Source organism: Martes martes, assembly GCF_963455335.1.
Source record: "Martes martes genome assembly, chromosome: 15".
Classification (NCBI taxonomy): Eukaryota; Metazoa; Chordata; class Mammalia; order Carnivora; family Mustelidae; genus Martes; species Martes martes.
This window is the reverse complement of record NC_137903.1, coordinates 29,262,979-29,286,238: the sequence shown is the minus strand read 5'-3', so window position 1 is coordinate 29,286,238 and position 23,260 is coordinate 29,262,979. Positions and strand designations below refer to the sequence as shown.

At 40.5% G+C, this 23,260-nt stretch overlaps 1 protein-coding gene across 2 annotated transcripts; it reads right to left on the bottom strand.

The window, feature by feature from the left end:
• Nucleotides 1–487: 487 nt before the first annotated feature.
• Nucleotides 488–22,118, bottom strand: DDX59 (DEAD-box helicase 59). 2 transcript variants are annotated; one of them, XM_080825072.1, is made up of 8 exons: nucleotides 21,829–22,118; nucleotides 19,776–20,584; nucleotides 18,581–18,748; nucleotides 15,515–15,604; nucleotides 9,308–9,559; nucleotides 8,066–8,218; nucleotides 7,445–7,573; nucleotides 488–1,373 (listed from the first exon to the last, which is right to left on the bottom strand). In XM_080825072.1, exons 2-8 carry the CDS (start codon nucleotides 20,571–20,573, stop codon nucleotides 1,110–1,112), a joined length of 1,854 nt encoding a protein of 617 aa, XP_080681198.1. In that variant the 5' UTR covers nucleotides 20,574–20,584; nucleotides 21,829–22,118; the 3' UTR covers nucleotides 488–1,109. The 2 variants fall into 2 exon arrangements, with proteins under 2 accessions (XP_080681198.1, XP_080681199.1); XM_080825073.1 differs by lacking the exon at nucleotides 21,829–22,118 and adding an exon at nucleotides 21,391–21,531.
• Nucleotides 22,119–23,260: the final 1,142 nt, after the last annotated feature.

The following is a 23,260-nucleotide window of genomic DNA, read 5'->3' as shown; positions in this document are numbered from 1 at the left end:
GAAACAGGGTAAAGAGAGCCAGAGTCTTGAGGGATCACATTCTTTGGGGAACTTCTGACCCCCTGATTTTCTTTGGGTGGAGACAACATTAAGAATCTATCTACACGTAGACTCTAGTTAGTTATATAAATCTCTGCCACAGGGCGCCTGGGTGGCTCAGTGGGTTAAGCTTCTGCCTTTGGCTCAGGTTGTGGTCTCGGGGTCCTGGGATGGAGCCCCGCATCGGGCTCTCTGCTCATCGGGGAGCCTGCTTCCCCCCCTCTCTGCCTGCCTCTCTGCCTACTTGTGATCTCTGTCAAATAAGTAAAAAACAAATAAATCTGCCACACCCCTTTGGGGAGGATGTTTAGGATATCCTAATATTAAGTGTCCTAAATGTTAAGTGTCAACATTTATGTAATATCCTATCTAAATCCTGCAAGTGAACTGACCAGCAGTTTATAAAGAAATGAAAGTACTGATGCATCAAGTACTTATCCTTTCTTTTAGCATTTAATAGTAATTTAATTAGCAAACTGAAATTAACCTAAAACTGTAAGTAGCAACATGAACATGACTTGACATTATTTTGATATGCTCATATTAATTATAACATAAACTTTTATTTACAAAACTGAAGGGAAAACTAAGAGTTAAGATAGATATTTCATATTTGTCTTTTAAAAGCAGCACCGACCATTTCTTCCAGTTTCCATCATTTATTTTCTTCCTAACATTCGTTTATTGAACAATGATCCAAGTGCTGATAGGCTTGCAGCGCACGGGGGACACTAAACAAAAGCATCACCATTCTGAGTCCGACTCCTCATTGTTCAGGTTCCTGGTTCTGACAGCAGCTCCAAAAATATTTATTGAGGAGAAACTAACGCTTTGTCTAAACAGAAAAAATTTTATTTTATTTAGCAATTCATTTTCTGATTTTTTAATTTATGAGAATTAAAAGGGAAATAAATACAATACTGCAGTATAAATTTGAGATTCAATTTAAAAAATTTAAGTTATATTAAATATTTTTATTTCATGTACATGTCCCATTTATTCAAACCATACAATTATACAGAAATTTCACTGGTAATACACAATAAAAAATTGTTCAGTGGTATCACAAGTCATTTTTGAGAATTACTTTTATCATGTTTTCTAATGATGTCCATAAGATTAGCTCCTGTAACCAGATCATTCTGTGTCTGTTTATCTTTCTGTTGTTCCTTTCTTTTCTGGTCATGAAGGTAGGGGGAATTTAACAACTGTGGGGGAAGAATGGATCCTGTGGGTTTCACTCTTTTTGCAATATCCCAGAAGAGTCTTTTTGAATTGTTATTGATGAAAGTAATCGCTGTTCCATGTTGGCCTAATCTTCCCACTCTTCCAACCTGAAATGAAACGCAAAGAACATTTCCAAAATGTTCACATAAAAGCTGAATGTCGCTTGAAAGAAAATGAAGATTAGTATTTAAAGAGGCTTTACTAAGATTAACATTCATTCGCGTAGCATGTTTTTGAATTGTACATCTCAATGTAGTTTGTGAAACCAATTTAATGGACTGCCACCTGCATTTTTTTTTTTTTTTAAGATTTTATTTATTCATTTGACAGAGAGAGATCACAAGTAGGCAGAGAGGCAGGCAGAGAGAGAGAGAGGGAAGCAGGCTCCCCGCCGAGCAAAGAGCCCGATGCGGGACTCGATCCCAGGACCCTGAGATCATGACCCGAGCCGAAGGCAGCGGCTTAACCCACTGAGCCACCCAGGCGCCCCCACCTGCATATTTTTAATGAAACAGCTTGAACAGAAAATAACAAAGCGACCACATATAATACAAGTAAGTACTGCTTGTTAAATGTTTGTTTCAGTTATGTATCCTGTGTGTACATGTGCGTGTGTGTATGTGTGTAGAATGGTAATGACACGAAGATGGTTCTTATCATGGACAGGTTAGGGTAAAAGTTTTTTGAAAGCTACAAGAAGACTATTTGCTTTAGAGTACTTCAGTGCCTCTGAAATGTGAGATTTAAGCAAATTCATTTTTGCATCGTTATTTCTCATTTTGATAAAATTCAATGGACACAAATTGGTGATGGAAACACATAAGAAACAAAATTTACTTGTTTCCAAATATACTGAGGAACTCTTCAGAAGAAGGGGGTAAATAAACAGTCATGGGCAATTACTGCTCCTTAATTTAAATGTAGAACTTAAAATCTATTTTCAGAGTTATTTAAATGAATAGTTGCTGCCAATATACAGGACATTTTTAAGGCTGTAAAAAAATAAAACAAAACAAAACATGGCCCTCTAGGGAATGAGACTGGGGACAAGTAAGGGAAGGAATGCTATTTAATTATGTTACTGAATTTTTCCAATAAAGCTAAAAATTAATATAAAATATAGCTGTACTCACATACTGGAAGAAAATGTTTGCAAATTACGTATCTGGTAAAGGTTTTCTAATATATAAATAACTGTTACAACTCAGTAACAAAAGGACAACCCGATTTAAAAAGGGGCAAATAATTTAAACAGACATTTCTCCAAAAAAGATATACAAATGGCCAGTATGTACATGAAATCATGTCCATTTGTCATTGGGGAAATTCAAATCAAAACATAAAAGAGAGGGGGGCCTGGGCGGCTCAGTTGGTCAAGCACTGAAGCCCTTTGTCAGGCTCAGCACCCAGCACAGAGTGCTGCACTCACTCTCTCTTTAAAATAAATAAAATAAAAATAAAACCTTAAAAGAAAAACACAAGACAAGGAGATATCACTTCACATCCATTAGCATGGCTATAATTAAAAAGATAGTAAGTGTTGATAAAGATTTGGAGAAATTGGAACCCTCATACATCACCGGTGACGATGTAAAATCATGAAGCCATGTTGGAAAAGGGTCTATCAGTTCCTCAAAACGATACACACAGAATTACTGTATGACCCAGCAATTCCATTCCCACGTGTATGCCCAAAAGACATGAAAATGAAGAAATGCTGGTGAGGATATGCAGAAAAAGGAAACCTGTGCTCTGTAAACTGGAATGTAATCTGGTATAGCCTCTGTGGAAAACAGTAGGGAATTTCCTCAAAAAATTAAAAATAGAATTACCACATGATCTAGTAATTCCACTACGGGGTATTTTCTCAAAAGAATAGGAAAACACTAATTTGAAAAGATAAATGCACTCCTATGTTTACTGCAGCATTATTTACAATAGCTGAATTACGGAAGCAGCCGTGCCACTTCTATGGAAGTGTCCATCCACAGGTGAATGAATAAAGAAGACATGATATATATATGCCAGGGAGTATTACTCAGTCTTAGAAAGAATGGAATCTTGCCATTTGTAACAACATGGATGAATCTAGACAGTATAATGCTCAATGAAGTAAGTCAGTCAGAGAGAAAGAAATACCGTATGATTTCACTCATACGTGGAATTAACGAAACAAAACAAATGAACAAATTAAAAAAGACAAAAACCAAAAAAGAGAGACTTAACTATAGAGAACAAATGGACAGTTATGGGGGTGGGGAGATGGGTGAAATAAGTGAAGAGAATTAAGAGTGCATTTGTCCTGATGAGCACTGAGTAATGCATTGAATTGCTGAAGAGTTAGATAATTATTGCACACCTGAAACTAATAAAATACTGTATTTTAACTATACTGGAATTAAAACAAAAGAAATGAAAACCTATGTCCACATAAAAACTTGTACATGAATGCTTACAGCAGCATTATTCATAGTAAAAAAAAAAGTAGAAACATGCTAAATGTCCAGCAACTATTGAACAAAGGTGGTATATCCTTACAATGCAGTATTATGTAGCAATAAAAAATGTACCGATATATGTATATGGGTAAAACTTGAAAACATCGTGTTCAGTGGAAAAAAAGCCAGAGAAGACCACATAGCATATGATTCCATTTATATGAAATTTCTAGAAGAGATAAATCTATGAAGACAGAAAGTAGAGTAGTGGTTGCTTAAGGGATGTGTGTGTGTGTGTGTATGTCTGTGTCTGTGTACACGCATGTGCACACGTGTGAGAGATGAAGAATGGGGAGTGATTGCTGATGGGTTGGGTATGGGGTTTTCTTTTGGGATGATAAAAATGTTCTAAAATTGTAGTAATGGGGGCGCCTGGGTGGCTCAGTGGGTTAAGGCCTCTGCCTTCGGCTCGGGTCATGATCTCGGGGTCCTGGGATCGAGCCCCGCATCGGGCTCTCTGCTCAGCAGGGAGCCTGCTTCCCTTCCTCTCTCTCTGCCTGCCTCTCTGGCTGCTTGTGATCTCTGTCAAATAAATAAAATCTTAAAAAAGAAAAAAAAATTGTAGTAATGGTTGCACAACTATATGAATATACTAAAACCACTGAATTGTACACTTTCAAGTGGTGAATTATATCAATTGAGACATAATTTATTCTAAGATATTTTATACTGAGACATAAGCTTTTTAAAAAAATAACTGCAATAGTCTACAAACTCTAAAAGAGTTAACAAATTCAAAATTATTTCCCCAGAAGCTCTCTGCCCCTAAATTAAAAGCAGACACGCAGGGGCACCTGGGTAGCTCAATCGGTTAAGAGTCCGACTCCTGGTTTCGGCTCAGGTCACGATCTCAGGGTTGAGACTGAGCCCCACATCATCGAGCTCCATGCTCTGACTCTGTCCTTCTCCTTTTGCCTCTCCCCCCAGCTCATGCATGCACTGTCTCTCTAAAATAAATAAATCTTTAAAAACAGGCACACAGGAATACCTACTATAATTTAAAATACATATAGCCTTGGGGTGCCTGGGTGGCCCAGTCAGTTGAGCATCCAACTCTTGGTTTTGGCTCAGATCATGATTATGGGTCCTGAGAGTGAGCCCCAAGTAGGGCTCTGCCCTCAGTGGGGAGTCTGCTTGTCCCTCTCCCTCTGCTCCTTCCCCCCCTCATGCTCTCTCTTTTTCTCTCAAATAAACAAAATCTAAAACCAATCAGTCAATCTTAAAAAAATCCACATATCCTAAAAAATACAAATATAAATAAAATGGAATAAAATAAAATACACATATCCTTTGACTGGGCAGGTCTCCTACGCATTTACTTTACAAATACATTGCATGAGAGGCATAACTATACAGGTGAATGTTCAGTGCAGCGTTATTATTATTATTTTTCTAAATGGGCTCCATGCCTGGTGCGGAGCCCAACACAGGGCTTGAACTCATGACCCTGAGATCAAGACCTGGACCTGAGATCAAGAGTCAGATGCTTAACCGACTGAGTTACCCAGGTGCCCCATGCAGCATTATTTAATAACAGAATACTGGAAACATGTGATTTCCATCAAATTCAAAAGGATTCATCAAGTAAATTAAGATAATCCATACAATAGATTGCCATGCAGCCATGAAAACAGATCAACCCCTATTAAACAAGTAAAACCATTTAAAGAGTTTAGAACAGGGCCTCCTCATCATATGGAAAGCATTTCATACACATTAATATTTTTAAAATGATACCCATTATGGATGCTAATAAGGAAATATGCCTAATATATATTTAATAAAGAAAGCAAGGCATAGACAGTTGGTGTAATATGGTCCCATTTATGTAGTAAGTTTAACTAGGTACACATATACACGTATATTTGTGCATAAATAGGCATTTGTATTTTCTGCACTGTTAACTGTAATATCTACTAAAAGGTAGGAGGGCTACCTTACAAAGACCTATTTTTTATCTTGGGGTCCTTGGGTGGCTCAGTCAGTTGGGCATCTGACTAGATTTCAGCTCAGGTCACGATCTCAGGGTCGTGAGATCGAGCCCCACATAGGGCTCCATGCTGGGGAGGGAATCTGTTGTAGAGTCTCTCTCTCCCTCTGCCGCTCCCCCTGCATGCACATGTGCACGTTCTCTCCCTAGAATACACAAACCTTAAAAAAAAAAAAAAAAAGAAAGAAATAGACTTATTTTTCATTTTATATCTTTTGTTACTTGCATTATTTCTTATTGTGTATCTTCATACTTCACTTACTGAAGCAAGCGAATCAACAATACCGATACAGAACCAGAAAAGCGGGAGGATATGGGGCCATTCTGAGCAGACGTTAGAAACTCTACAAACATCAAGACCCCCTGAGGCCATAGCTCAGGGTAAACTGTGAGTAACTGAAAGCCACAGGACTGACCTTGGGATGGCAAGAAAGGGTTAAATAATTATAATCAGCATATTCTACTTAAGAAGCAAAGGAGTTTCTTAAACATGTTAATATTTTAGAAAGATTACCACCCAAAATCATTAAAAGTTCGGAAGAAAATAAGCTTCAGTGATCTGAGCAATCAATTCCTGTGTGCGAGTCAGTTCCGTGATGCACAGGTAACTGAGGCAGCACAGGCAGACAGAGGCTCTGCTATATTATTACTAAGTAAAGACACAAGCAACAATGCATTCAAGGCACTAAAAGTGTTTCAGTGGGTGATCCCAGCAAATGCGGCATTCAGAGGTAATTCTACGAACATGACAGAAAGGCTTTACTTGAAGAGTCTGTAAGTGATGCCGGAGAAGGAAGACAGGTAGCAGTCAGGGAGATAAAGCGATGCTAACAGAAAGCTCTATTTCTGCTCGAAAGAAGAGCTGCTGTTATCTCTGGCAGCAAAATAAAGAAACAAAACTTTAATAGGTGAAAGTCTAGAACAAATAAGGATATGAAGAAGAGATGAAGACAAGATTTCTAAAAAAAAAAAACAAATACTTTTAATGGATCAGTTTTATTTTGGCCAGATATATTAACTTAAAACAAAGCCTTCTTTCCCCTTGGTTATAAAAGCCACTTAATATGCTTACTGAATAAGAAATACAAAGGAAGTAAAAATAACCCAAAAACCAACCACTTAAAATTTTTTTACACTAACACTTTAGGTTATTATTTCTAATAATTTTTAACCCATTTTAGATATACACAGTTTTTTCAAAAAAATTTAGTCTATATCCATATATACATATTTTTAAATATTTTATTTTAAAGTAATCTCTACTCCCAACAGGGGGGTCGAACTCATAACCCTGAGATCAAGAGTCACATGCTCCACCAACTGAGCCAAACAGGCACCCCTATACATATACGTTTTATTTTTTATTTTTTTAAAGATTTTATTTATTTATTTGACAGAGATCACAAATAGGCAGAGGCAGGCAGAGAGATAAGGGAAAGCAGGCTCCCTGCTAAGCAGAGAGCCTGATGCGGGGCTCCATCCCAGGACCCTGGGATCATGACCTGAGCCGAAGGCAGAGGTTTAACCCACTGAGCCACCCAGGCACCTCTACATATATGTTTTAAAAACAAAATGATGTGAGAGTTTTTTTTATGTCTATGATAAAACTTTTTTATCTTTTTAGTTACCATTCTACTGACAATGTCTCACCCAAGAAAACTCACGGTGGAAACATATAAAATCTCTTTACCTGATGCACGTACTCATCCATACTTGAAGGCATATCGAAATTGACAACCAGCTTGACACTGATCAAGTCTAGGCCTCGTCCCAGGACTCCTGTGCTCACCACAACTTCGTAGTCTCCTTCAAGTAATCCCTTCCCGACAAAGCAACACAATTCATTATTCAGAATTTATCTTATCTGGTTTTATATAATTCAGATATCTTTTCTTTTTTCAAAGCTTTCTTCATCAATATTGTTGTTGCCAAATCTTTTCAATAAATTAAGGCCTTAATATAACTGAGGAACGTGTGTAGTTTAATTCTTCCCAAACCTTTCCCATCCCTGGTATCAATTTTTTTTCTACTAATGTATTCTGGCAAACTTTTCCAAGGGTGAATTTATTGCTCTCCCCCAGTCTAAACTGACTTGATTCCTGAAATGGTGGATTCTGAATTAGTAATCTATTTAGTAGATTAATCCCGTAGGGAACAGGCTTATTGCTCCGAAACACAGACGCCCGAGCAAGAGGAACAATTAGCTCACAGTCACTGCTTGCCTGAAATTCTTGCAGTCATTAAAAAAGTCTGCTTTAAAAACCAGCTGGTAATATGGAGTCCCTTAAAAAGAGAATGCTGAGTGTCAAACCTTCAATATGTTTTTCCTTTCTGTTTGTGATTTCTCCGAATGTATAGATACGCTTTTTAAACCTGTGATTTTCTGCACTGCATCGCTTAAGAGATCTGCTCCCAGCTTGCAGTCCACAAATACTAACACTGGAGGCTTGAAGAGCTTCTTATCCTGAAAAATGAAAAACATGTATTTAAAATTATTCATGGAACATAAATCAAAACAGGAAGTTTTTCTGAAAGCATTAGTATAAGCTAGTTATCAAAAGGTTTATAGAGGAAAAATGAGTGTTAAAATGAGTGTTTTCTTTAAAACATGCACAAACAAAAGTGCAAAACTCTACTGCCCTTCATGTTTCTCCATCATTTCATTAATATTGCAAAAACAATTTTAAATTTTGAGTGCAATTTAAAATTTTAAACACTGTTTATAAGTAAATACAAACTGTATTTAACTTAATACTTTAGTTTTTTTAATTAATTTTTTTTGGGAGAGAGAGATAGTGCCCAAGCAAGCTGGGGAAGAGAGGGAGAGAGGGAATTTTAAGCAGGGTCCACAATGTGCGAGGAGCCCAACATGGGGTTCAACTTCAAAACTCTGAGATCATGACCTGATCTGAAACTGAACAAATGCTTAACTGACTGAACCACCCAGGCACCCCCTTTCTACTTTAAGTAACTGTGCTTACACATTACCACCCACTTAATAAATTTCTGTTTAAACAAGTTACTGCTGGGACACGTGGGTGGCTCAGTCAGTTAAGCATCTGCCTTTAGCTCAGGTCATGATTCCAGGGTCCTGGGATCAAGTCCCACATGAGGCTCCTTGCTCAGCAGGGGAGCCTGCTTCTCCCTCTGCCTACTGGTCCTCCTCCTTGTGATCTCTCTTTCTGACAAATAAATAAAATCTTTTAAAAAAATGAGCAAGTTACTGCTAAAAAAATTATATTTCTCAAGGACAGAATGACCAAGAAAGAACTAGTCTTTATCTGATATATAAAACTACTAAAAATTGAAATAAAAAAATATTATTTAGGAATAATCTTGATATTTATATGTCTTTCTATAATACAGAAAATGAAAAGCAACCCTGCATCCATACAGCATTTATTTGATCCCCACAGAATTCCAAAGTAAAGCAATTTATTATTAAATATCTAGACTAAATTACCCAAAAGCTGCATCCAAAAATCGTTATTTTAAGAATTATAAAAGATGCAAACACTGTCTACAAAACAGGGTTGCGTGGTTCACTACTCACATTTAAGATTTCAAATAATTTCTTCTTTTTGGCTGGTTCTTCCACCCACAAAATAATCTGGCGCACACTGGAACAGGGCAGGTTCTTTTCCCCAGTGATAATTCTCACAGGATTCTGCAGAAGCTGGCTTGCTAGTTGTTCTATGCTAGCTGGAATTGTAGCTGAAACCAAAATGGTCTGACAATCATTAGGAACGTTTTCCAAAATGTCAAGCACTTGCTGTTGAAAGCCCATCTTTAACATGGTATCGGCCTAAAATGAAATCATTTTAAAGTTAGTCCTACTTGACATTAAAACTCTGAGCCACCCAAGGAAAAAAAAGATATGATTAAGAACATGAAAAATTAAAAACTTATGCACAGAATATACTACAGTGTCAAAATATAAAGAATTGGAAAAATATATATTTATATAGACTTATACATTGTATAATTACATGTTTTTAGTGATATACAAAGATTTTTAAGGCATTATTAATACTGGCAACAAATGTATAAACCCTAAATATCCATCAATAGGGGATCTGGGAAATAAAATAAAATATGGTAGAGCCATATACTACAACCCTGTGCTATCATTAATTATGAGAAGAAAGTCCTTTATTAAATGATATTCACTGCTAGGAGGAAAAAAGCAAAGAACAGAACACTATGTATAACGTGGTGCCATTTGCATATACACCCCAGAAACTTAATTGCTAACTCTGGGGAAAGGGCCTGCAGGCTGTGGAAGGGAATGCAATTTAATTTTTCATTTTATAGCTTTTTGCAAAGTTTGGGTTTTTTTCCTACCATGGACATATATTTATAATAAAATATTAAATAAATTTTAAAAATTTAATGTTGAGGGCTTTTGCTTCTGTATATATTTCTGCGTTGCTAGTTTTCAAAAACAATTTATGTATTACTAAGCAAACAAGAAAAAATTTTGTTAGTGCTGCTTTAAAATAATGAAAGATAAAGGCTATCTTGATTTTTAAATACAATCCAGGTATCTAAAATTTTGAAAAATAAGATATTAAACTATTTCAGTGTATTTAGACTAAAGCATTGTATTTTTGTTGTTATTTCTTTGTTTTGTTTTTTATTTTTTAAGTAGGCTCCATGCCCAATGTGGGGCTCAAACTTATGACTCTCAGGATCCGGAGTCTGATGCTCTACTGACTGAGCCAGCCAGCATCCCTAAAGTACTGTATTTTTAAGTGTCCATTAATGTGGAAGTTTAAACACTCATTTTAATATTATTCATTCTATGATATTTTAAAAATCTAAAATAAACATGATGGTCTAGGTTTGATCCTGGCTCTACCTATGACCTGAAATTAAGCATGCTAATGAATGGCTATGCACCTTAGTTTTTCCTTTTACAAATGGGAACGATAATGGTAACCACCCCATGGGGCTGTTACGAGGATTAATGAGATAAAATACTTAAGACACTTGAGACCACACTCACAGCCTGGTCTCAATGTTTCAATTTACCATGAGACACAGAGCATGTGCATATGTACATGGTAGTATGTCTTGCAAATATCCCCTGCTTTTCCTCAATAATCCCACTAAGCCCCTCTCATCTTAGGAGATGGCCTCTTCTCCCAGTTCAGAAAACAGAGAGGCCATCAGAAATAAATTCGCCCAGTTTCTTTCATCCAAGCTTCCCCGCATCTCATCTGTTCACACTAACATGCCCCAAATCCAGCTGTTTCTCTCCAGCTCACAGTTGTAAGACTCCTCCTCATCCTGTCACCCCCACAACGGAAGCCACCCACCTCAAGCACCCAGTTTGAACATAAACCATATCTTCTAGTACATAAATCATATCCTCAACTCCTCTGCTTAAACCCTCCAGTAATTTCCCATCACGCATAGACTAAAACCCAACTCCTAACCACAGCCGCAAGTCCTACAGTTTTCATCTTCATCCAGTTCTCCGACTTCATCCCCTACCATTCCTCCATGTCACGCCCCACGACCCTATCACACCAGCCTTCTTTCTGTGCTCAGCTACCTAATGCTCGCTCCCACATTAGCTCCTGTGCACTGGCTGTTTTGTTCGAAGCAGTCTTTCCTCCAGATGGATCTTTGCGTGGCTGGCTCCTTCTCACTCAGGTTTCAGCAGAAATGGCGTTCAAGGAACCCTCCTCTGATACTAACCTAACTCCCCAGGTGTCTCTGTCACACAGCCTGTGTACCAACATTTGCCATGGCTTATCTCACCTTCCACTGTATCCTCAAAACCAAGGACAGTGTCTATCATGTAAAAAGCCCTAAAGATGCATCTGATGAACAAATAAGCACTCATTAAATCTAAGCACTGAAAAAGCACTGTCAGGCAGCTTGCTAGTCAGTGTGTCCCAAATCTCCCTGAAGACAAGAATCACCCAGAAAGAGTTTTTACATATTCCTGGACTCCAATTCGGGCCTACTGAATCAGTATACCCAAGGAAGAGGTCTGGGCTTCTATTACATTCACTGAACACACTGGGTGATTCTTACCATTAGAGAAACTTGGACCAACACTGTGCTTGATTGTAGGGATACAGCAAGGAACATAATACAAGAGAAATGATACAGTCTACATCCAGGTCAACAGAGCCAAGAGGAAAGGCGGCCAGAAGTCTATCAGGAGAACCGATAGAAGGTTTCAGAGCTGCGGACACGTAAAGAAGGAAGAGCAGGTAGAGGAGACAGGAGAGACAGATATGTGGAAGACACAGGAGAGTGACAGAGCAGATTTTTCTAATTCTAAAGGAATTATCTTAGTCCCTATGCCTGACCATTTCTGTATCTTCACCCTCCTCTCGAAACAGTGGCCTTTCTCTTCAGGGATATTACTCATTCCCAGTTCCTGCCTGGTCTCTCGGCCTACTTCTCTGTTTACGGACTCATCTTCAAACTCCACAGGCAGACACTTAGCCCCAGCCCTTGACCCTCCCTCTAAGCTTCCTCCCTTGGAGAAACCAGTGTGGCTCACGGGTGCTGATGCCCATTTCTCATATCCACACAGTATTTCCCCTTCATGCACCATTCACAAGAAATTCAACATCTCTAAAACCAACTCAAATATTGTTAAGCCCAACCCATACCCACTTGCCCTTTACTTAAAATTAAAGGCACAACCAGAATTTATAGAGTCTCCTCAACCACCTTCTTCATCTTCTCTCATATTCAGTCATCAGAAGATTCATGAATGACTGATTTACAGTGATTCTCAAATGTACTCATGCCTCCCACTGCCTCCACCCTGTCCCTGACCCGGCTCACCTCTTGTCTGGGTTGCTAGCCATTCTGTCCCACAGATTCTTTCTTCTTTAATTTCTCTTGCATGGAGCAGCAGAATAACCTTGCTAAACCACCACTTTCCACATGTGACACCCCAACTCAATAATTTAGAAAGCCTCATTGTTTCCCACATCAAATCCAAAATCCTCTGCCTCTCTTTCAAGGCCCTCTATAATTTGACCCCACCCTAACTACCCAACTTTACTTCCTATTATTCCTCAGGACGAATGCATCAAGCTGGCTGGTCCCTCCGTGCTTTGTGCTTGGTCTTTCTGGCTCTGCTCATGTTAGCCTCTTCACCTGGAATTCTTGATATGTTCTCTAGTTTTCTAAATCCTGTTCCATCTGTGGATGACCAGGTCACATCCCATGACATCGGAGAAGCCATTTTTTACGGTGCCAATCACACATTCTCTCACTTCTCCTTTATACCTTAAATGTCTTGAACAATTAGCATATCATACGCAGTCCCATTATTTTACTAACAGTTCATATGAGGAGTCAGCAAACTAAGGTTCTTGAGACAAACACAGGCCTTTATGTGTTTTTGTAAACAGAGCTTCAGGAGAAAGCAGTCACACCCGATTATTTACCTACTGTCTTTGGTTGTACTGAGCTGTTGCAGCAGAGACCACGTGGCCCCCAACGCCTACAATATTTCCTGTCTGGTCCTATACAGAAAGAGTTTGCCATTCCCTGGCCTGCACTACACCTTTCAGCAGCACTTCTGGGTGTCAGTATAGGTGATAATGCTCTTGCCTTTACTTCAAGTGTTTGTGTATTTTTCTCTAGCAGGACTTCAGCACTTTGGAGGCCGTAATAATATTTAAAATTTCTTTGTCATGCCATCCGAACTGACCCAGAGTTGGTCAGTCTGTACCTAAATAGCACTGCTGGGCCAGAGTCAGTTTCAGTACATGATCAGTTATGTAGCTTACCAGTTCATTTCCTGAAATGCTGGGACAGAGACTGCACAGGACAAGCACTTGGCACAGGTTTGCTGAATGAATACTCCTTTTGTATTCTGAGCACAGCACTGAGGTGCCCTGTGAAGGCTCATTCATTGGCAAAAGTGAAAATGTCGTGGGGAGAAGCAAGCGGGAATGGAACCTAACTTTAAAATCTGAGAATCATTTTTCTGGCTCATAGCATGGTGAGAACTTCGGAACACATGGACTGAGCAACAGTGGGAAGCCCACCCCTACTTGCAGGGTGGAAGTCAGTCCGATGATAACCGGATGCAGTAAGTCAGCTGACACTAAAGGCACACCAGGCAAGTGGTGACTTAGCAGTACTTTTTAAAGGACTGAGTAACAGTTCACAATAGCCAAGGTAGAAAAACAACCCAAGTGTCCATCGGCGGATAAACAGATAAAGAAAATGAGGTGTATATATACGCAATGGAATATTATTCAGACTTAAAATTCTTTCCTTTTTTTGTAACATGGATGGACCTGAAGGACGTTATACTCAGTGAAGTAAGCTAGACAGAAAAAGCAAAGATTATATGGTAACACTTACATGTGGGATGTAAAAAAGTTAAAAATAAGAAAATAAAAGTCAAATTCATAGAAATTAGGAGAAAAATGGTTGCCAGGGGCTGGAAGGTGGGTGAAACAGGAAGAGATCTGGGGCTAAAGGGTAAAAACTTTGTTATAAAATAGATAAAGTCTGAAATCATAACAGTTACCATAGTTGATACCACTGTATTGTATAATTGAAATTTGCTAAGGGAGTAGAACTTAAATGCTCTCTCTCACATACACAAAAGTAAATATGTAAGAAAAAAAAACACAAACAACTAATAAAGGACTGAATAACATTACATTTATACGGGACTTTTCAGTCTACGAGACATGTTCACAATCATTACTTCATCCTTGCCACACTCTGGGAGATTAAATGACTTGCCCAGCATCCCATAGTGTGTGGAGAAACGGCTCAAATCCTCATCTCGCAGATCTTACTTATGTGTTCTTTCCATATTCTCTGGTACCCTACTGCTACCTCCTGGGACCCACAGAAGGCAGACCACGTTACCATCACTGGTCAGCCCCTGGACCCCACATTTCTGATCACTGCTGGGCCCCTGCTCTGTGACTGCTGGTGGGACATGTGTGAAAGTGGGCATGTGATACACTGCAGGCTGAACCAGCCCTTGCCCAGGCTGGGAGGACACATGGCTTTCTGTCCTCATGCCAGTTCACATGCTGGAATATCATCAGATAAAAACATATTTATTTTACCTTACTAAGCAAACCAAAACAATAAAAACGCCTATATGCTCTATGTCACACTGAAAATCACAACCACAGGTACCTATGTCCACACAGAAAAAAATACGAAAGGTCATCCAACTAAACATGATGAGTTACTTCCAAACTCCCTCTTGATAGTTATTGGCCACGGACATATTTATTTTTATAGACAAATGACAGCCAGTGTCAAATGTTTAAAAAACTTATCACTGAGGGGTGCCTGGGGGGCTCAGTTGTTAAGCGTCTACCTTTGGTTCAAGTCATGACCCCGGGATCCTGGGATCGAGCCCTGCATCGGGCTCCCTGCTCAGGCGGAGGCCGGCTTCTCCCTCTACCCCTGCTGTGCTCCCTCTCTTGCTATGTCTCTCTCTGTCAAACAAATGGATAAAGTGTTTAAAAATAAATAAATAAATAACTTATCACTGAGAGTATAGTTGATGTTGGATTTGTGTTTTCTGTTAATTAGGAAAAAAATAGCTGGTTGCGTTTGTTAACGTGGTTTAACTCGGGTGCACTACAGGTTAGGGGCAGTGCCACACAGGAGCCAGCTTAAAACCGACTACTGCGACTGAAAATGCCTGAACACACGGTGAGTTTATAGAAGTATAATACGCTTTTCATAAATTATATAAAACTATATGACTATGTTCTAAACAACAATTACTTACTTCATCTACTACTACAATTTTTATACCGCGGAGTTCTACAGAGCTCTGTTTTATTATATCCAGAAGTCGCCCAGGAGTTGCTATGATAACCTGAAGAACAGAGAAAAAGAAAAAAAATTAGATAATACTCCTTCCTTCCTTCTATCTGTCTTTACTGAGTGGCTAATATGTGCCAGCCGCTGGGCTAAGTACTCAGAATTCAATGATGATTAAGTCCCACATAGTCTCTGCTCTCATGAATCTCGCCAACATAAAGGAACAGAAAAAACAAACAAATGCCCATGAGGTCAGTATAGTAATAAATGGAGGCATCTATCCAGCCCCAACTAACATGTAAGTTAAAACCTAAAGGAACAGTGGGAGCCAGTGAGGAGAGGGCAAAGGGAAAACATTCAAGAACCTTCTGAAGCTGGAAGACCACTGAGGCTTCCACTGGGTAAAGAAGGGGGAGAAGACCTGGATGAGGCTTGAAAGGAGGCAGAGGCCAGACCAGGAAAGGCCTAGCAGGCAGGCTGACTGCTATCTGGTCTGTAAACAAAAGCAAATCCCTGAATCTGTCTGGGCCTGCTATTTTGTTTTTAAATTTAAAGGCTGGGCAAAAGGATTTCTGAAAGTTGCTTAAGGCTCTTAACACTTATAACATATTAGTTGAAGCAGTGGTTAAAAGTAGGGCCTGTTTAGTCAAACTTCAGTAGGGATCTTAGCTCTAGCAATTAATAATGGTGTGAATCTCTGTTCTCACATTCATAAAATGGAAATGATAATAATTACTGTGAGGATTAAATGAGACAGTGCCTGGTGTAAAGTACAGTAGAGTTACAAATGATCTCATAAATTCAATTGTATTCCACTTTTCAAGGACATACCGACACAATGGTGAGACAGATCATGGAGAATGATAAAATTTCAGGGTTGTAAGGATCTGTATCTATAGAACTACAGAGTTCCGCTCACTTTCTTCAGAAATACCATAAACATTTAAATCTATTGTAGTTATTTTGAACTGAGTTCATCCCTTCTATTTCTATTCTATTTTTCCCCCTCTGCTTTTATTTTATAAACCTTTTTTTAATGAACTTCCCCCCCATTCTTTTAGTGTGGGAATTTTAATAAATTCATAATAAACTTAATAAAGTCTAAAGTAAATCGACCCAGCCTGGTATGGGGAGTGGGAGAGGCACAGGGCGATGAGGGGCCTCTGGAGAAAAGTGACTCTGCATGGGGTGTTGCAGTCTAAGGGGGTGAAGAGGATGCAGGGTGCAGTCTAGGAAGGAGGGCATCACTGGGGGGCAGGAGACAGAAATGAGGATGGGCGAATGGTTACATATAAGATGGTTGGTCAAGTAAATAAACATTTAAAAGATAACAGGTAGCAGGTTTCTCACTGCCAGAATGATAAATATGGAAACAGGAAGCTCCAAAATGAGTCTTGCTGTGTTGAATTAGAGTTGGAAGTATCAACATGAACTCATGGTCTATAATAAATGTAGATCAGAAATACACACTTATGGAACATTCTCTCCTTCCATTCACGGACAGGTCCTAGAAGCAATGATACCTTAACAGCAAAGAGCAATAGCAATGAGCCCAACCAAGAGCCCAGCTCTTGATTTCTAGCTACTAACCTCTACCAAAAGGAATCAGGGCAGCTTGGGGAAAGGCAGGATTCCAGGGCTGAGCCAAGGAAAGAACAATGTAAGCATAAACATCTTCTTCAGACAGAAAGAAAGCAAGCGCTCAAAGCATGATGGAGATATAATAAAAGGCCACAGAAACCAACTTCACAGTGCTTCCACCGCTCAAATTGGGGACAACTGGAGAACCAAAACAAATCATGGTAATAACGCATTATAATCCTTTAAATATAGTAGGTAATCATGAGTCATACTGGAAATTTGGTAAAGCACAAGAAAAATATAATATCAAAGTACTCAAAATACTTAACTAAATACAAAGGCAAAAAATAAACTTTACGGTTACTCTACAGATAATATCACCAGTAGAAGGACACACTGAAATTGCGTATCACCTAAAAGGATGTAATGAAAAGAACAAAGCATCTCTTCTTCCATGATATTCCTTTCAAAGATGCATAACTTGAATCTAGTCAATTGAGGGACGTTCTTCAAAGCAAGCAGTTTATAATCCTTAAAAGTGTCAAGATCATGGAAAAAAAGAAAAGAATAAAGAACTGTTCTAAACTGAAGGAGATGAAAGAGACATGGCAACGGAAGGCAAAATGTGATTCTGAACTGCGTTCTTGTGCTACTGAAAAGAAAAGTTGACAGGATGATTAGTAAAACATGAATGGGCTCTGAGGAGTAAATGACAGCAATGTTCACTCCTGAAGCATTCCAGTGTATCCGTGTTAATTTCCGGATTCTGTAACCATATTGTGGTTACGTGGGATAATGTCCTCGTTTGTAGGAATCACACTCTAAAAGTGTATCAGCTATGGATCCTTAGATAAATGCCATCTTTCTGAGATTTAACTTCTGAACCATAAGACACGGGATATGTCCACACACCTTCAAGAGCAAATGTGATTAAATGAGGTAATGCACATGAGAACATCCAACAGCATTTGGCGTATGACAGCTACTCAATAAATTGTGTTCCTTTCCGATAGAAAACAACCTTAAAAATAAAATTAAGGCTGGGGCACCTGGGTGGCTCAGTGGGTTAAAGCCTCTGCCTTCAGCTCGGGTCATGATCCCAGGGTCCTGGGATCGAGCCCCACATCGGGCTCTCTGCTCAGCGGGGAGCCTGCTTCCCTTCCTCTCTCTCTGCCTGCCTCTCTGCCTACTTGTGATCTCTGTCTGTCAAATAAATAAATAAAAATCTTTTTAAAAAAATAAATAAAAATAAATAAATAAATAAAATTAAGGCTTACGTGGCAAGAATGTAAAGGTCAACCTACAAAAACAAAAACAAAAATAAATACGGGTAACCTAAAAATCACTCTTACAAGTTCCTCAAGGGCAAAAATAAAACGACACCAAAAAACCCTAGCTCCCATATTGCTTATAATACTTTTCAAAGGCATTTTATCAAATTGGTGCTTACCTTCACATGCTGTCGCAAACGATAAAGCTGCGGGGGTAAGGGTAAGCCCCCTACCAGAAGCACGGTTTTCATGCGTGGCAGACCACTCATCAATTCTTTAGCTTGGCTCTCTATCTGAATGGCTAGCTCTCTTGTTGGTGTAAGAATGAGTGCAGATGGAGTTTTGCTCTGCAAAGATGTGAAAAACAAGTCTCAAAATGCCAGCAATTAATTCCTGCTGATGTGGACTAAATCTTCAAAGTGATTCTGGGGGTGTTCCCATCAGCCCAACTGGTTATGAACCCTCTTGCCTTTTGCTCACTGCAGATTTTCTCTCCAAAAACCACCGTAAATGGAACCCTTCCTTATATAACAGATATACAGTGAAAAGGTCAAAACTGGGACCAGGGAGAAACACCCACAATAACCAGGGTGGGAAAACTGAAGGTCAGTTGGACCCTGAAATCTCGAGCCACAATCTTCAGAAGAGAAAACCAGGAAGATCTGGTTTTCCACCAGTGAGTTTCACTTATATTTTGAACATCTGATGTTTTCTTTTATTTTTTTCCCTCACATTATCTTCTACAATTCTTTAGTTTTCCGGATTTTCCTCCTTTACCTCTCCTCTCTTTGCCTGTGTTTTACAGTGGTTTCCCTTCCTGTCCTACTTCAGACCTCATAAACTCACTAGTACTTGGCAAATATGTCAGTGAAATTAATTACATGTGGGAGTGCTTTGCACACCATAAACTAACAAGTAAAGTAAGGTAGCATTATTTTAAGATGAACCACGAATCACATTGAAGTGTGTATTTTGAACTCTCCAATAACTTTCCAACTTTGGTATAAATCATTTTTTTCAAAACACAAAATCCAAGGAGGCTAAACTGACACAAAAATTGCAGGTCATTCATTCAGCAGGATTTTTTTTCCCCCCAAAGCAAAAGTATATTTCTTGAAAAGAAAATTTGTTGAAAGAAAATATTTTGTAAGGAAGGTGATTTTTAAGACCTTCAATGAAAAGATCTTTGGTTCAATTCGATAAAAGAAAAATTCCCTAAAATTGTGTTTTTCATACAAACTACTATCAGAAGCAAAATCACCAGGAGCAATAATGACTGAAGTTACAGTTTCAGCTTGCAGTTTTAACATAGTTAAGGATGAAACTTTGTATATACCCGACATGCTTCTGAGAATAACACCTATAAATTCTTACCTCACATAAAGCTCGGGTGATAACAGGAAGAAGAAAAGCAGCTGTTTTTCCTGAGCCAGTATCAGCACTGGCCAGAATGTCCCTTCCCAGAAGTCCCACAGGAATCATCTGCATTTGGATGGGGGTTGGAACTTCATAGCCTGATTTCTTCAAGTTGTGATTCAAGGCCTCAGGGAAACCACAGTGCTCAAAGTCAATAATGGGTCTGGTGACATCTTGCCCTTGAACTACAATTCCTAGCTGCCGTTTAAGATTTTCAATTTGGTCTTCCTGAAGGTTCGAAATAAAGGGGTGCTCTCTATAGCCATAAAAAGCATTAAATGGAGACTCTGGCCCAGAATCCACTTTGTGCGCATCGCTGAGTTTTAATCTTTCTTCCTTTTCCTTCACTTGCAGAAGATGTTTTGCTTTACACTCCAAACTACACACATCCTCATCTGTCTTATCACAGATGTACTCTCCATAACGACCACAAACAACACAGACAGGTTCCCCAGGTTCCGCCCAGCGCTGCGTTTTGGAAAATGACTTAACAGGCTCTTCAGAAAGATCGCTATCCTTCGCATCCTGCTGGGGTCCAACCAAACCAACCTCGGCCAACTGACCAGTTGTACTGGGGAAAGGGCATGGTTCCACACTGTGCCCTTCGGCTTCTTTTGTAACTAACACATCAGCTCTATCACCTCTGCCTTCATCCAGCCGCAGGTCTTCTGCATCTGGTTTAATTTTCTTAGCTGTACAACTTTTGCCATCATCATTAGCACTCCTCTTGATTTTGAGAGATCTTGGAACAAACATCCTCCAGTATTCTGTTGAGGAAATCACACAATGAGATGTATTTTACCCTCAAAAAAGTCCACATGTAAAGTACCATATGGCTATCCTGCAGTCAGCCTACGGTCCTAGGACTTTGCTTGCAAGGAATCAAAGAAGGCATCATGACACTACTTAATAGCAAGCTTTCCTTCCATTCGCAAATTTCCTCTAGTGGGAAAAAAAAAAAAAGAATCCTTTTTCCTTATACATGGGAATGGTGAACCTTTGCACACTGCTTAATACAGCCTTGTGCATACAGGCTGCTTCTGCTGACTACTTGCACTTTGAAATACCAAATATCATAGAAATTCTAGAGTAAATCCTTCTATTACATTTTTCACAAAACAGGAGGGATACTTCACAACTGGGATCTTTAAAATCAAAACCGGAAAGCATAGAGAAAAATGCTTTTTTAGTAACACATATGTATTGCTACGTTCCAAGCACAGTGCTTAGTGCTTCACAAGGGAACCTTCACAACCCCATAAAGGGGCTTTGCACCATCCCCGCACAGATACGCGCTCGCACACTATGTTGTATTATGTATTGTAATTTTTCACATGAGGAACGTTGGCCATTTAGAGATTAAGCGGCTTGTCCAAGCTCACACCATCACTAAATGTCAGAACACGGGCACGGTGGGCTCCAGAACGCAAGCTCTCAAACACTGCTATGCCTACTTCCACCAAGAATGTTTTTGCAAAATGACGTGGATTGTGAAAGGCCTTTAACCTAATTTTGGGACTACTAAACATACTAATAAACATTTCTCGCAAAAAAAATTCTTAGGCTAAATTACCAGATTCAGTTCTTCCAGAAAAATTCCAACAAAAAATGCAACTGAAGATCTAGAATTACTACTCTAAGTCTCCGGGAACGTCAAGGAGGTTGGGGGAGGGACGGCTCTGTATCAGCAGGAAGAGCTTGGGACTGAGGTCCTCGAATGGCGAAACGGAACAGGCTCCGGCTGGGCAGGCGGCGAGGCCGGCGAGGCCTGCGAGGCCTCCGAGTCCCCCGCGGTCCCCGACTCCTCCCGTCGCGCGCTCCCGGACCCTCCCCTCGGGCGTTGCCCCTCACCGCGGCCCCGCGGCCCCCAACCCAGAAGCGCGTGCACGTCACGGCGCTGCTAGGAGACGGGGCGGGCGGGGCACCGCGTTCCGGCGGGAGGCCTGGGACGAGGCTACTGCAAGGGTGGGAGGGGAACTGCTCAAGGGCGGGGGGAGGGGGTGTATCCTACCGCCGCGGCCTAGTGCCCCGCGTCCCAGAGGAGAGGGAGCCCGACGGGAAGGAGGCCGGAGCTGCCGGGGCCCGCGGCCCGCTCACTGGCGCAGACTTGGGGCCGCGTCCTCTCCCGCTCGGGGCTGGTTTCCTCCTCCGGGCGCTGGGCCGACCTTCCCTCCGGCAAGCCTGGACTCGCTCGGCCACACTACGGTTCCGAGGGGCCGTGCGGAGCGCAGAATCCACTTCTCCGGGTTTTGGGAAAAGGCCGCGGCGCGCCTTAGCGCGCGGGGAAGGCGGGGCTACCGCGGGAGGCGGAGCTTCGCTGGGAGCCGGCGGGGGCGGGGAGGGCGAGGGAGGGGCGGGGCCTGGGAAGTTCCGCGCCTTTCGGCGCCCTCTTCCCGGCTCCAGGGCGCTAGTAAATTTCGGATCCCGGCTGGAGCTGGCCAGGTTCTGCAGGGCGGGGCGGGTTTGGGGAGCCTCTTGGAAGAATTTACGTAATCGAGTGGGCTGGGACTGCTGAAAAACAGTTTGACCGCCCGGAAAGACTGAAGCTGGTGGCGCGGGAGCCTGGTACCCTTAGAAACTGGGAAGTCTGAGTGTAAAAGGGAGGGGCAGAGGCTCCAAAGGCCTGTAAACCCAATCTGCTTTTAGCTGGCAGAATAACTCTGAAATTAAACGGCGTAAGTTTGATGCGCTGCATGTGACATACTGGATCATATTTCCATACCACCACACCCCACCCAACACCAAAAAGAAAATAACACAAGTCACCGCTCTTGGTGCCTATGGATTGCCTTTTCTGTTTTGCTAGACTCTGGAGCCACGTGCCCCAAGCAGCTGGTGGTTGAGAAGGGCTGGGGATGGGGAGAAAGCAGAGAGAGAGAGGGAAGAGGAAAGCAGAAGTTGATGACTTAAATATTTTAGGTTTTAACTGCTTAAAAATATTTTCAGTCTAATATTTGATTCATGCAAAATAATATTTTGAACAAATACGTTAAATTTTAAAGCATACTGATAATGTGAAAGTCTGTGACTCCACCACATTATTAATAAAAGCATATATCCTTCATTTCTTGGATTCTTCCCCCTCGGCGACCACAATCCTGAATTTTTCCCTCTCCCTGACATTTTTATTTTCTTTAATCTTTTAAAAAGATTTTATTTATTTATTTAACACAGAGAGATCACAGGTAGGCAGAGATGCAGGCAGAGAGAGAGGGGAAAGCAGGCTCCCCACTGAGCAGAGAGCCCGGGGCTCCTGGCTCAATCCCAGGACCCTGAGATCATGACCTGAGCTGAAGGCAGAGGCTTAACCCACTGAGCCTCCCAGATGCCCCTCCCTGCCATTTTTAGTAGTTTCATCATAGTGTCAACTATGGGATCCCATAAAATAGTCCATAAATAGCCCATAATACTATGATCCCATAGTATCAGCTATGGGATCCTAA